A 16644-nucleotide genomic window follows, 5' to 3' on the forward strand; every position below is an offset into this window, starting at 1 on the left:
GGCTGAGAGGATTCCATGTTCATCGAGAATTCTGGACTCCTAACAGGGAAGACGTTTTGACAGTATGTTATCAAAAATAGCTGAGGAGGAAGGCAATTACTCATGGACTTTTTTTGTTAAGGAAACGAATGGTGATTTGATTTACTCGATGAACAAAAATATAATAATTAAATTTATTATTAAAAAAAATTTATCGAATACCATATTAAACAAATTTCAGAAAATCACCATTGGCTTCCTTAACTTTCTAGCAATAATGTCCCACTTAATGAACTTAAAATAAAATCGGCAAAATTGATCTTTGTTAAAACGCTTAAAAGAAAAATATGTCTTTTTTCTGAGCGTTTTAACTGCATACAAGTTTTGCCTATTTTAATTTAATAACGTCTCGTCAGTCACATCACCTATAACAAATCAAATCTCAAAAAATAGAAAACTGTTGATACATTCCGATAAAAATTTTTAAAACTTCATATGAGAGGCCCGGCTGAGGCCCTACCTACATAAGATAAACCTGTTTGAGACTTACACCACCCCCCTCAACACCCCCAGGTGTTCATAACTAGTCGCCTAACATTAGCCGCCCCAACTTGCAACCAGTGAATACAGGTCTGCAATGAACAGAGCTATTTAATTTTGCGTTTTCGCTCGTTCATTAGGATAGTTTAGTTTCGCTCATGAAAATTTCGCGAGAGGATGACTCCGCGAAAATGCGAAAGTTAGATGACGCAAATACATAACTGTCCTAGAGTAGCTATACTAGTTGAATGCCCGCCGTTGCCTTTGCCCGGGTAATAAAAGTTTTTGCAAAATTTTTTTACATTTATTTAACATATAATAACAGTTACCATTCTAACTTTCGAACTTCATTTCATGAGAAAAGTGTTTTGCGCAGTTTAAATAAATTAAGAGTAAAAATAAAACAAACATTGTCAAACAATTGTAACTTTCAGACTTCATATCACAAAGAAAATGTTTTGTGCAGGGCAAATAAATTAAGAAACAAAAAGATAAAACAACTATAAGTGTTTAAATGTAAATGTGAAATAACTAGCAAGTACCTAATAGCTAAATCAAGTCTGTTTTGCTACGATTACAATAACAGATAATTTGGTAATGATACAATTAATACGAACTGAGAAAACAAAATAAAAATCCTGGGTATGTTGAACTAATAGTAACAATTCGTGCTTAGAAGTGTGTGTATAAAAAGGTTACTTTTCCAGCAGAACTTTCCATCAAAACTTTCCATCAGAACAAAATATCCATCAAAACTGTGAATCCGAAAATACTGGTACCTCTCGATACTGGTACAAATGTAAAAATGACATATCGGATTGTCTTTGTCTGACCAAACGGTAAGAGAATATCGAGGCTCTTCTTTCGGAGATAATACAATTGTCTGCGTGAAAAGAATTGGCCTCTCTGCGGTTGCAATCTCTGTGAGTTCAAATCCACCACATAGTGAGCTTTTCATTCCAAGATTTTCATAGCTATAGCTGGACAGACCAAAGTACACAAGTACAGACAAATTTTGAGATTTATATATAGAGATGTTCGTATATATTGCTGTACGAAAATATATACATGTATATTGCTCTACGCCCGTGCATTCTGCTATATGCCCATAGATTTTGCTGTGTGCTCATATATTATGCCGTTTGCCCATATATAGGGGAAAGTTGGGTGATATGGGACGCTTAAGCTTCCAGCAAACTCGGCAAGTAACTCGACTAAAACTTCACCTTTTTGTTGAACAGCTCGACTATCTTGCCATGTTATTAAATTTTTAGCAGCTTATAGCTATTAGTTTGTCCACAATATCTTTTTTTGTGTGTCCCATATCACCCATGATTTTGATGGGCTTATGGGTGATATGGGACAGTAATTTAAACTTATGAAAGCTGTTGTATTTTACCACACCGCTACCATTATTGCTACTGACAAAGTTTAAAATATATGTGAAAGAAAGAGCAGTAATAAAATAACATCGTTTGTAAAATAATTGTAAATATTTATTGGAGTAACAGTTACAACATGTCTTTAAAGAAACAAACTGCCTATGTAAGTATTTGACCCTACCACCACATTATTTTTGTTATCTATTTAAAATGAACACAGTGAGTAAAATAACAGTAGCAGTAAAACACATTGCTTGCCAAACCGCCCTCAAGTCTATGAACTAGTCCGATTCGCAGTTATGACATGTATACAAGTGGTAACCAGGAGTGCAGGCTTCATGAGCCCAATGTTTACAGTCACTGCACTGAACCCATGGTTCCCTTGATGTGCTGCTACCGAAGTGTTCAAAGCACACAATACAAATGTTAAACTCGTCGTCTGAGTCGTCGGAATAAGATAAAGGTGGCTTTCTTCTTTTTTGTTTGTCTTTTACTGACTTTTTGGGTACGGCGAGATTATCATTACCTTTTGATGTTAAAGTGGGCTCGCTAGAAGATTTTTTAGCTGCCTTCTTTGCAGCCTTTTCTAACAAGGTGACTTTCACTGGTGTTGCGTTTAAGACCGTACTACTTTGAGAGCGTGATTTGTCTTTGGTCTTACTAAAGTTCATAATTGGTTTGGGAGAAATCTCGCTAATCAATGATCTGACACATTTGCTTTTAGAAATAACCAAAAATAATGTATGATCATGATCAGAAGCTGTGCTCAAAGTAGAAATTTCATAGCCATTGTTAGAGCTATCAGCTGCAAGAGGTTGGCCATTTGAAGTTTCTCTGTTCTTGTTGGTCTGACCTGTTGGCTGACATGTTTCCATGCCCTCTGTTATATTGTCATGATGTGGTCTCGGTACTTCGAAATTTGCAGCTTCCAAATCATCTTTAAAAATACTAAAGTCTTCATCACTAAACACGCTTCTGTTAAATGGCGATATGCCTGTAGCGAGGAACCCAGAAAGTGCTAGGTCCATTCGACATGTAGATGAATATGCCTTGTTGAAAATCCCAGCTACATCGACAGGCGTAACAACCTTTCCAGGATTTTTCAACAGCCACAAACGTACACTCTCTGCATAGTTAGTTTTTAGTGGTTTAAAAAAACTCACATCTAGTGGTTGGATTCTATGCGACGTATGTGGGGGAATCGTTACAAAGTTTATACCATGGTCACATAAAAACTGCCAAATCTCTAGCGAAAGATGGCTGCTATGATTGTCGGCGATAAGAAGTACAGGATTTTCTAAAGAGCAATTGGTGAACTTTTGAAAGTGTTGCAACCACTTGAGAAACAGTTTTTCATTTACCCAGCCACTCTCTGAGCATTCTCCGACAGATCCTACTGGTGCTCCATTCATAAGATGGGGAGCCATTCTTATTCTCTTAAATATAAACATTGGTGGTACAAATGTGCCGGTTGCGCTCATGCAACATATTACGGTTGTATTTGTCCCTCTTTCTCCACTTGTTACTGCTCCTACTCTTTTCTTTCCACGCGCTGCTAAGATCTTCACAGGTTTGGTTACAGTGAATACTCCAGTCTCGTCAACATTGTATATGCGTGCAGCATCAATTGCAAGAAAGGGCTCCAAATTGTCATAGAATTTTAAAATAGCAGCTTTGTTAAATGCCTTTGCTCTGTTCATTGATGTGCCTTCAGGAAGTCGAACAGCAAGCTCTGGATGGCGTCTAATAAATGCTGTAAACCATTCTTGCCCAGCCATTTGTGACTCCTTGTTGAACTTATGTGGGATGCCTTTCTTCTCTGCAAGCTGTAATAAGTCAGGAAAAGGTAAAATCATTTGGTGAAGATTCTTATAATCTTCAATATTGTTAGGCATTGCAGAACAAGATTGATTTAAAAAGTTGACAGGATCCTAAAATTATGGTTTTAGCTATTTACTTGATATGCTAGCTTCCTTAGGTCTCTTGCGGTGATTCCGCACAATGTCCTTTCCATATCTAGTACATGACTAACAAGATCTTCTTCCATATCACCTAGCACGGGTTTTCCACCTAGAGCAATCTTTCCAATACTGAGGTTGGACTGCTTTCGAAGTAGAGTTTTCCGTGGTATGCCATACTGTGATGAAGCTTTACGAAGAGACATTCCATTTTTTACACTGTCTAATGCTTTCAGCAAAGCATCCTCTGACCATGTAGCTCGAATGTTTTTTGTAGTATAGCGAGGCATGTCTAACAAAATCACAAAAGAGGACTTAGCAAAGAGCAATAGTAGTATACGGGTGATATGGACCACCTGTCCATATCACCCATATACAGGTGGTCCATATCACCCATACACACATATTTTTGTTTAAAGCTATTGTTAAAAACAAAGCAGACAGAACAAATCCAATTGTTGAAGTAATGATGGCAAGATAAGGTAGAACAACTTACCTTTTCCACTTTGAAAAATATTGGATGTTTTTTGCCAAATTGGCAAGAAGAAGGCTGCAAATTGTTAGAAGGAATTGTGTAAAAACAGTTAAATTACTCTCTCTACAAAGCATGCTGTTTTATGTAGGCAGCCATTTTGCAGGAAGTAGGGTAACTAAACCTTGACCTTTTACTACCTTCAGCTGTATCCTATTACTGTTGCCTAGTGAGATATAAACTGACCCATATCACCCGGTAGGTCCATATCACCCAACTTTCCCCTACGAGCATTGCTCGTATTGCTCTACACCCATATGTATTGCTCTAGAGTCTAGACCCATATATTGTGCTGTACACCCTAATATATTGCTGTAAATCTATATGTATTTCTGTACACTTGTATATATTGTTATACGTCTAAACGTATTTCTGTACACCCATATATGTTGTTGTACGCCCATGTGTATTTCTGTATACCCATATATATTGTCGTGCGCCCATATGTACTTCTGTACACATACTCATGTATATATTTTCATACGCCCATATGTATTTTTGCACAATTACCATAAAACCGCTAATTGAATGCCACCTTTATTTGAACGACACTTCTATTTGACCGCCATTTTGACATTCTTTGATCTCGATGAATCCATAATAGCAAGTTATCAGTAGAAAAGTGTCCACAAAATCGTTTTAATAATTACTCGGTTGCATCAATAACAATGGATTCTTTCATTGTTTCTGTTGGTATTGAAGTTCGTTTTCCAGCAGATCTATTTCGTTTTTTCGTTAGGACTTTGAAATCAACACCTAAAAATAATTAGTAACTGTATCAGGCTAATAGTAGTTCCTTATTTAACCCGGTCTTGATACTTCAATGCATGTGAAAAAAGGTTCACATTTACGATGGTGTATGAACGATTAGTGTTAGGCTTAAAGTTGAGCTTAGCACCCACGTGGCTAAATGTTTATCATTATTTGTGCAAAATGCAACGCGTAAAAGTTTTGCTCTGCCAAAAAAATTGTTTGGACGCTAATATTGACTAGTTTAGCAGTTCAGAAAAAGAGTTGAGACTAAAGGATATTGTGGAAGGTATTAAACAGCCAGAAGAATATGAAATCGTTCTAGACAAAAGCAATAATCGGATCGCAACTGGCTGAGCAAACGATGCAAATATTTTTGTTTCAAAAATGTTAATTTTTGTTTCTGCATGTATTATAATTATGGTTTGTTTATGTCCCTTGTTCTTGAATGCATATTCGTAGCATTCAAGAGATTATAATTATATAACTTATAAATTTGCTGATTTATAGCATATTATTTAATAGCAGCATTTTAGTTGTATAAAGCTTACAATGGATTGATGCTCATAATTCCTCTTCTATTGCACACGAAAAGCCAGTTTTGACTGCAGACTGTACAAAACATTTCAATGAGTGCAATGAGCTTTTTTATGCAATCTTGTTAAATATAGCTATAAAATAAAAATATGCTTTCAAATTTAGAATGAAATAAAAAATGGAAAGTTGCAACAAATTGCAAAGCAGGGCACAGGCTATAATAACATCCCAGGTTAAACGAAAGCAATAAATATCAACTGGTAGAGATATTTCTCGGCTTTCCAATGCATATTTATTTAGAGATCTACGACAGGTTGGAGGTAAGTTAGCAGATTTATTGCATCAGAAAGGGTTAACATCACTCCTCATGGGGGAGAATGCAAAATATAGGCTTTGGAAATTACAGGCGACATTCCTTTGCCCGTAAAAGGGTTAAATTTATCTTATCAAAATGCTGATGAGCTAGTTGAAAAATACAATACCAGCCTCTATTTGAACGCCATCTCTATTTGACTGCCACTATAGGGGAAGTGTGGGAAAGTAGAGCGCCATAGCGCTCAAATAGGGTTTTTACGGTATATATATTGATGCCAAAAATTTTTCATGGTGATTAATGTTTAATCTTATGTCTTCAGTTGCCCGAGCTACAAGCCTGTATGAAGAAACAGGAGCAGACAATTCTAACAGAGCTCGTCAGTTTGGACACACCTGGAAAATCTACAGTTGATGTAGTCATTCTTGCAGATCCAGTTAGTATGCACACACGCTGGCAGCTTCTGTTCATTATCTTGCTCCTATTGTCCCCAACTTTGCTAGTATGCACACACGCTGGCAGCTGTCATTCTTTATCTTACTCCTATAGACCACAATTCAGTTAGTATGCACCCACACTGACAGCTGTCATTCTTTATCTTACTCCTATAGTCCACAATTCAGTTAGTATGAGCACATGCTGGCAGCTGTCATTCTTTATCTTGCTCATATATACTAAAATTCAGTTAGTATACACACATGCTTGCAGCTGTCATTTGTTATCTTACTCATATAGACCCGGTTTGGTCATTGTACAAACATTCTGGCAGCTGTCATTCTTTATCTTACTCATCTAGACCCCAATTAAGTCAGCATGAACACATGCTGACAGCTGTCATTTATTATCTTCTATAGACCACAATTCAATCAGCATGGACACATGCTGGTAGCTGTCATTCCTAATCTTACTCATATAGACCACCATTCAGTTACAGTCATACCTCGACATATGAGTGCCCCAACTAGTGCTGCACGATATCTTTGCATGTACATTCGATTATTTGGTCTCAAAATATATCGAATATCGAAAAATATCGAACATTGGAGTTGTCTTCTCTCAATATGTAGTGTTAGACTTTAAAATAAACGATAAACGTGTAAAAAAAATGATGGTTGAAAAACAGGAGTTGTCCCCTCTTTACAATAAGCTGAATAGACGACTCCATTTTTGCAAAATAAAATCGGCCGATATTTCGATAAAATATCGGCTTCGATATTCATATCGACTTAAAAACTGGCCAAATATAAAATCATCCACTTAAATATATCGTCACATCGAATTATATCGTGTTATCGTGCAACACTAGCCCCAACATACAAGAACATCAAGATACGAGCAGAATTTCTAGCAAGTTTCTTCCTTGAGATACGAGTAATCTTTGATATACGAGCAACCAACCCGGTTCTTGTTGGCCACTATATGGCCATATAGTGGCCACTATATCTCGCCTACTGTATGCGAGAGGTCGCTTTTAAAAACAGCATCGCTCGGTCTTTCTCCTCGAATCAGTTTGTAAAAAGTTTGTAAAAGGTCAGCTAAAAGTTATAGTACAGTAAAAGTATAGTAGTGAGGCAAAAAGCGCAGAACTAGAAACAGATAATAAAAATATTAAAAGGACAAAATTAAAGCTAAGTTTTAATAAAAGATTAAAACTTAGCTTTAAGTGTGTGTTTAGTAAGCTAAATTTATTGAAGTTAAATTCAAAGTTCCTATTAAGTTGCGCCACAAAATTTTACTGTACCGAACGCGTTGGTGTCGAGTCTCTCTCAGACCTCTGCTAACCACTACGTCTGTCTCAAAGGTAAAAGCTAAGAGTGATATACATAGCAATGTTACATTTTATTGTGGATTTTTTTACAACTAAATAGGTTTTTTTTACTTTGTTAGCATAAGTACTGAATTACAACAATTAAAAACATGTTTTTTGACCATAATATCCGGTTTTATGTGGCTTTTTCCATAGTACGATAATGGATTAATTTGTATATACATGTAGTTGTTTTATATAGGAAATAGTTCCTTGAGACACAATTTAGTTGGGGCTCAAGGAAGTAGTCAAGGACTTAGTCGGGCTTAGTATCAGAACGCATTAAGCTCGTATGTTGAGGTATGGCTGTAGTATGAACACATCCTAGCAGGTGCTATGCTAAGACATGTTGCATTAAACTCGTATGTTGAGGTATGGCTGCAGTATGAACACATCCTAGCAGGTGCTATGCTAAGACATGTTGCATTAAACTCGTATGTTGATGTATGGCTGTAGTATGAACACATCCTAGCAGGTGCTATGCTAAGGCATGTTGTTTTGCTAATTTGCAGATTTTGGTAGAAAGATATATAAAAATCTCTAGTGTTGTACGATTAAAAGACTCATGTCATAATGACATAATTTAAATGCAGTGTTTTTTACCAGGTGCACAGTATTTGTTGGAGTTACCTTCTCTTCCTAGTTTGCGTTTCGCTGTATTATCATGAGCTCACCATGAGCTCTGTTGATGGTAGCAAGATTGTTTCTTCCATTTCATCTCAGCATGTATATGTATCTTCACGGCATGACTTGAGGGAATCTAGACGACTCATCTAGACTATTCATGTACCATAGCGTAGCGTAGTACGATTGAACTTAGCTGTATATTGATTTGAAACTAAACCATTAAATCATTTCATAATAGCTTTTTTATTTGCTGCCAATGATGTAGCATACTGTAGCCCAGAATAGGACAAATTTTACTAGTGAGAAAACGAGACAGTTCTTAGTTTTTTATTTGGGTTTTGAATTCAAAAAAAGTCTAAATTGTTTTTATTTAAGTGTTTCTGTATGGAACTTAGTCTAATACAGTAGACTCCTCCAGCGTAAATAATCCATTCTATGAACGTTTACGATATCGGGATTGTACATTATACGAACAGTAAAATACATGAAAATTGTCTTATTCATTTCAAGATTTTTCTAAACTCATCATTCAAACTCAAATCCAAACTCACCCCATTGGTTGTACAAACTCACTCCATTGGTTCTACAAACTCACCTCATTGGTTCTACAAACTCACCCCATTGGTTCTACAAAGTCACCCCATTGGTTCTACAAACTCATCCCATTGGTTCTACAAGCTCATCCCATTGGTTCTACAAACTCATCCCATTGGTTCTACAAGCTCATCCCATTGGTTCTACAAACTCATCCCATTGGTTCTACAAACTCACCCCATTGGTTCTACACACTCACCCCATTGGTTCTACAAACTCACCCCATTGGTTCTACAAGCTCATCCCATTGGTTCTACAAACTCATCCCATTGGTTCTACAAACTCGCCCCATTGGTTCTACAAACTCGCTCCATTGGTTCTACAAACTCGCCCCATTGGTTCTACAAACTCGCCCCATTGGTTCTACAAACTCGCCCCATTGGTTCTACAAACTCGCCCCATTGGTTCTACAAACTCGCCCCATTGGTTCTACAAACTCGCCCCATTGGTTCTACAAACTCACCCCATTGGTTCTACAAAAAGGAAAAAACTAAACTTATTAATTGATTGGCTGTATCATAGCTGCAGTAGCCTATTATTGGTTTGCAGCGACAAAATTTTTCCTTGTTATCACTTTCACAAGTTTTACGGTCCATGATTGTGGTATTTTTACAATAAGTCAGGGGAAGTGCACATCTCCGAAATCCATTTGCAACAATTTGTTTATTTTTCTAGACAACAATGTTCACTCCGCAAAAAAATATGATAACAATTTATTTTATACATTTGCAATAAAGTAAAATAAAAATATATTTTCTTTATATGAGTATTGTCTACCTGTTTGTCATCGATGTGTTTTTAGGGGTCGAGGTTATGATAAAAAATAGCTTGTGGCGATAGCTATCTTTTATCATAATCATGGTCTGCCAATTCAAATGCCAACTCGTAACGTTCGAATTGGTAGATCAACGCTGTAACACCTGCACCAATCGATTGCCTCTAAATATTTTTGAACAATTGCGGAGCTACTGTTTCTCTGTGTTTTGGTGACACACCTGACGATCTAACATGGTGAACTAGATTATCACGAAGCATACATGTGTGTATAATAGAGATAACACTATGCCTACATGTGTGTATAATAGAGATAACACTATGCTTACATGTGTGTATAATAGAGATAACACTATGCTTACATATGTGTATAATAGAGATAACACTATGCCTACATGTGTGTATAATAGAGATAACACTATGCTCACATGTGTGTATAATAGAGATAACACTATGCCTACATGTGTGTATAATAGAGATAACACTATGCCTACATGTGTGTATAATAGAGATAACACTATGCCTACATGTGTGTATAATAGAGATAACACTATGCTCACATGTGTGTATAATAGAGATAACACTATGCCTACATGTGTGTATAATAGAGATAACACTATGCTTACATGTGTGTATAATAGAGATAACACTATGCCTACATGTGTGTATAATAGAGATAACACTATGCTTACATGTGTGTATAATAGAGATAACACTATGCCTACATGTGTGTATAATAGAGATAACACTATGCTCACATGTGTGTATAATAGAGATAACACTATGTTTACATGTGTCTATAATAGAGATAAAACTATGCATACATGTGTGTATAATAGAGATAACACTATGCCTACATGTGTGTATAATAGAGATAACACTATGCCTACATGTGTGTATAATAGAGATAACACTATGCTTACATGTGTGTATAATAGAGATAACACTATGCCTACATGTGTGTATAATAGAGATAACACTATGCTCACATGTGTGTATAATAGAGATAACACTATGTTTACATGTGTCTATAATAGAGATAAAACTATGCATACATGTGTGTATAATAGAGATAACACTCTGCTTACATATGTGTATAATAGAGATAACACTATGCTTACATATGTGTATAATAGAGATAACACTATGCCTACATGTGTGTATAATAGAGATAACACTATGCTCACATGTGTGTATAATAGAGATAACACTATGCCTACATGTGTGTATAATAGAGATAACACTATGCTTACATGTGTGTATAATAGAGATAACACTATGCCTACATGTGTGTATAATAGAGATAACACTATGCTCACATGTGTGTATAATAGAGATAACACTATGTTTACATGTGTCTATAATAGAGATAAAACTATGCATACATGTGTGTATAATAGAGATAACACTATGTTTACATGTGTCTATAATAGAGATAACACTATGCTTACATAAATTTAGATTTAGAATTTACAACATAAATGAATTTAGCTCACTCAACACATACTTGAAGCTAAGTTTAGTACGTATTTTACTGAACTAAATTTGGACTTTGTCATTGTCTAAATTTTTATCACTTCTCTGTTTTTGAATTCGTTTTTTACTATAACTTTTAACAAATAACGCTGAACTGAAATAGCTAAACACATATTTAAAGCTAAGTTTTAGTATGTATTTTACTAAACTTCAACTTTGTCATGAGCTAAAATTGTAATACTTACCTGTTTTCGGTTTCTTATTTGCTATAACTTATAATGAATAACAGTGAACTGTGATAGCGAGCATCGTACATCTCTTTCAGGTGTTGTGGGACGGATTTCAGCTCTGCATTTTCGTCGTAATCAGTTCACTGACTGCCAAATTTTAATTTCGTAAGAGAGTTTTGTTGATTTTGAAAATTGTCATAACGAGGAGACTAAAAACATCGTGGTCCACATCATAAGGTGAAAAACCGTAAAGCAGGGATGTCATAACCCGGAGTGCACTGTACAAGATTGCATTGTATTCATTCTTAAATTTTCACCAATATTATGATAGTGCTGATTATATTAATCGGTTGGGTTCGCTATAACAACAGACAGTAGAACAAAAAATATATAAAACTTTCCTCTTTTGGTTGTTGAACATTGTGACCACATGGAGCCAATTGAGCTTCTAGTGAGCATAAACACATCGCTGTCTCTATTCACTGTATTGAACTGTATTGAACTGCAAAGCTGCTATTTCTCTCATCTTCACCTTGGATCTGACCAAATTATTGACCCCTTACAAGTTTTTAGTTAATAAAAAACCAAAGTTCTGTTTCGTTTGGTAAGCTAAGTAGGCTAACTAGCGCTCTATGTTCTGTTGCGGTTAATAGGCTAACTAGCTCTATGTTCTGTCAGATTAGCAGGCTAACTAGCTCTATGTTCTGTTGCAGTTAGTAGGCTAACTAGCTCTATGTTCTGTCAGGTTAGTAGGCTAACTAGCTCTATGTTTTGTCAGGTTAGTAGGCTAACTAGCTCTATGTTTGCTCAGGTTAGTAGGCTAACTCGCTCTATGTTCTGTTGTGGTTAGTAGGCTAACTAGCTCAATGTTCTGTTGCAGTTGGTAGGCTAACTAGCTATATGTTCTGTTGTGGTTAGTAGGCTAACTGTAGTCAAACGTTTATGCTTTGCTTTACTACTGTACATAGTAATTGTTAATTGTTAGGCCTGATGAACATAATTATATTGTAGGATGGACATGAAATTTGCTTTGTTGGAGACGAGGCATTTCGAGAGCTGTCACAGGTTGATGAGACAGCTGACGATTTACTTTCAAAGGTAGGACTTGCTCATATTATTTGTGCTGTGATTCAAAACTGACTTTGATCTTCTGATTTCTTGATTCATTGTTGTTTCTGTGTGTCTTTGTAGTTTCTATGGAGTCATTGTAGTTTCTATAGAGTCATTGTAGTTTCTATGGAGTCACTGTTGTTTCTCTGGAGTCATTTTAGTTTCTATGGAGTCATTGTAGTTTCTATGGAGTCATTGTAGTTCCTATGGAGTCATTGTAGTTTTTATAGAGTCATTGTAGTTTCTAGGGAGTCATTGTAGTATCTATGGAGTCATTGTAGTTTCTATGGAGTCATTGTAGTTTCTATGGAGTCATTGTAGTTTCTATGGAGTCATTGTAGTTTCTATGGAGTCGTTGTAGTTTCTATGGAGTCATTGTAGTTTCTATGGAGTCATTGTAGTTTCTATGGAGTCTTTGTAGTTTCTATGGAGTCATTGTAGTTTCTATGGAGTCATTGTAGTTTCTATGGAGTCAATGTTGTTTCTATGGAGTCATTGTAGTTTCTATGGAGTCATTGTAGTTTCTATGGAGTCATTGTAGTTTCTATGGAGTCATTGTAGTTTCTATGGAGTCGTTGTAGTTTCTATGGAGTCACTGTTGTTTCTCTGGAGTCATTTTAGTTTCTATGGAGTCATTGTAGTTTCTATGGAGTCATTTTAGTTCCTATGGAGTCATTGTAGTTTTTATAGAGTCATTGTAGTTTCTATGGAGTCATTGTAGTTTCTATGGAGTCATTGTAGTTTCTATGGAGTCATTGTAGTTTCTATGGAGTCATTGTAGTTTCTATGGAGTCATTGTAGTTTCTATGGAGTCGTTGTAGTTTCTATGGAGTCATTGTAGTTTCTATGGAGTCATTTTAGTTTCTATGGAGTCATTGTAGTTTCTATGGAGTCATTGTAGTTTCTATGGAGTCATTTTAGTTTTTATCGTTTGTAGTTATGTAGTTTTGTAGTGTTTCTCTAGAGTCGTCATTGTTCACCATATAAAACAGGTTTCTCACCATTTGTTTGTATGATCTGTTTTGTAGGCAATTGCGGCTGATAAAAGTGATGAATGGTACATGAAGCATAAGATAGCCAAAGAGATTCAAAGTTAATCCTCATTACATATTCATGAAAACTTTTATGAAATCACCCGTGACTTTTGCTAGAATTATTTCTAGCAATTCTAGTAATTTCACGGATTTGTGTTAATTACACAATGCCTACAATTGTTATATTTTCTGTTTCTAGATGGTCCTATTTCTATGTAAGAATCCTCTGCATTTCGAGCTGAGAAGCATATTTTGATTCTGAGTTCTTCCTGCGCTTGCCTGTGGGAACAAATTTTTGTCAATTTATCCAGCTTTTCTGACATTATTTCATTGCCCTTATTGCAATTCTTTCATTTTTATAAATTTGATAACCCCATTTTTAAAGCTACAAAATTGTATAGGCTACATTGTTGAGGAATATAAATTTATGTGGTTGTATTCACATATCTTACACCTTCTCTTGTGAAAGGTTTTTTTACTGAATTTAGACATAGGGTGGGAGCTCAAAACTCTATACAGCACCTCATTGCAATTTTAGCTATTGCTCTTTATGTGGTGAATATGGATGCTCTGCGAGATAGCTAGGATAAAAAAGATTGCTATATGATCTTCATCTGGTCGGTCACTCGTTTACTACAGCTGCCAGTTGACCAGAAACACAAATATGCTTGAGAATTTGGAGCCGTCAATAATATTTGGAGCGAACATGCCGCAAAATTGTTTTTACGTGCATGCCTGCTTTTTAAATGGTACCTTATTTTGGATTACAAGGCTTGTCTATAACCAATTTGTACAGAGAAAGAACGTTTTAGAAAGTACGAGTTGTCTTTTCATTTTGAAAAACTAAATAGGCGAAATGGATTCGCTGCGCACGAAAACTTTTTATCGTCGATATCTGCCATTTATGTCCTCTCATGAATCTGCAGTTCTTGCTTTAGTTAATCTGATGAGGCTTATGATTGGAAGTGAAGTCTCACCATAGTTACTTTATGCGTTAATAGTTTAGATTAGAACGCAAGTGTTACAATACCTATACACAATTTATTAAATCTTTCAAAATTGATCAATATAATTTTAACCGTAAAAAGCTAATCGAACTGAAGGTTTAAATAAAATCAAACATACTTTCATCACTATCCAAGATTGCAGTCGTTAGATTATGTAATATTTATGTAACATAAATACCTGTAAATATACTGTTCCTACGTGTATAACACGCCTTTTTATGTAGGTGGTTTGTTTTTTTTATGCGTGACTATGGTATAGGCGCGTTCAAAACATCATTTATATTTCAACTTGGCTGCCTCCGTAACAAGAAACTCATTAGCATTGGTGGGATGATCAGTAACACCCATTTGGTGATAGCAGTCATCAAAGACATGATAGACCGACAAGTGAATAAACGTCACTTGCTTTAAAGCATGCTGTAGCGTTTTGTGATTATGAACGACTTTGTCACAAGCTGATAGTTTTGCCAAGATTGGTGAGCCTGAACCTGTTCCAATCTGCAACAAAACGGGCTTTTAAATTAGCCATATATATTTAAATAGCCATATACCTTTACACCATCTGGTTGCAATTTGTTGCTAGTGTGAGATGGATAGTTTTCATGATGAATCCGTTTTAGTCTGTCATCTTTATAGTTTTGGATGGCAAATGTGGTGGCTGAGAATATTTGTAACAGGCTCTTAAGCTGTTGGTTTTAAATGAGCAATGAACTGCTCTATCAGTGGTGAAAAGCTAGCTGTAGTCATCCGACCTGTGTCACTCATCATACCTAAAAAACCTGGCAGTGTCCTACTCATATACCGCTTTTGGGTGGCTAGATGACTGCATGTGACACAGTTATTCCGCTGGCACTTAAACAGCCTTGTGAGTGTGTCTCTCATGGCTGGTGTAACCTGCCCTATTCGTTTGCACTTTTCAGCAATGATTTTCAGGGTGATGTGATTAATTGGCAGGCCGGTTGTGTCTATGCTGGTTATTTGGTGTGGGGAAAGTTATGCTTAGCCATCACTGTTAGCAAAGGAACTCTATATTTAAGGATTGAAAGCAGTACTACCAGCTGAAATAATGATATCTAGCTAGTTAAAGCTGTTGCTGTAAAAATGAGGATCTAATTTTGCCTGGTCACTTATATAATCTTCCATTATTTGACACTAAAACGCTATTGGCTCTAGGCCAATAAGTATACTGATTGTTTGGCTTTTTTGCTTTACGATGATTTCCATCTTTAAGCAAGTACTGTATGCCTCTCTCTAGATTGGCAGGGATCACTTGATCAGGATTATCATATTCAGACTTGTATTATTTAAGATGCTGTCTGAGAGTGTTGAGTGACATTCTTGTTTTTAGTAGATATCGCAGAGGCACACTTTTTTTGTCAGATGGATAGCTTAATCCTTAGAAGTTATTTTATAGACACTTTACTCACACTTTCTCTGATAACCTTTGAAGCTATGATCATTGTCTGAAGAATAAAAAGCACCGCATTTATATCTACAAGTACAGGCACATACACACTTCATCAGTATTGCACATAATTACTATGTACTTATACAGTAATTTGTTATGCTTTGCCAATATGTTCATGCTTTCCATATCCTTGCATGTGTAACAAAACAATACTTTTATCAACATCACATACACCAAAAGTTTTAGTTGTTGCAGTTACGAGAAAATCCTTTGCCAAATGAACAAGCAGAATAAAAACTCTTTAAGCTGTATAACTTTTTTACCATCATTAAATATGTTGCCAAACAATTAATGAAGCTAGTTGAAAGTAATAAGATAAATACTCACCAATATCAACCAAATTTGTTTGTTTAGTCATAACTGCTATTTTACAATGACACTATTGCATAACAAAAGAACAAAAGTTAACTACAATTATTTTTTTAAATATTGATCATACAAATTAACCCTAATGTGCCAACTAGCCCAATATAATTCAATGTCTTAAAAAAGTAGCAAAAGCCTAATGTAACGAGTTTACATACTA

General features: G+C 35.7%; 1 protein-coding gene across 1 annotated transcript in view; it reads left to right on the forward strand.

Moving 5' to 3' along the window:
• LOC137385747 (glyoxalase domain-containing protein 4-like) overlaps window positions 1-14088 on the forward strand; it is a 38901-nt gene extending 24813 nt beyond the window's left edge. Inside the window, exons 9-11 of the mRNA XM_068072287.1 lie at window positions 6314-6427; window positions 12511-12597; window positions 13638-14088. Of these exons, the coding sequence (XP_067928388.1) occupies window positions 6314-6427; window positions 12511-12597; window positions 13638-13706 (270 nt within the window). The 3' untranslated portion in view covers window positions 13707-14088. The remainder of the gene's footprint in view (window positions 1-6313; window positions 6428-12510; window positions 12598-13637) is intronic.
• The last annotated feature ends 2556 nt before the right edge of the window (window positions 14089-16644 follow it).

Source organism: Watersipora subatra, chromosome 1 (genome assembly GCF_963576615.1).
Source record: "Watersipora subatra chromosome 1, tzWatSuba1.1, whole genome shotgun sequence".
Taxonomy (NCBI): Eukaryota; Metazoa; Bryozoa; class Gymnolaemata; order Cheilostomatida; family Watersiporidae; genus Watersipora; species Watersipora subatra.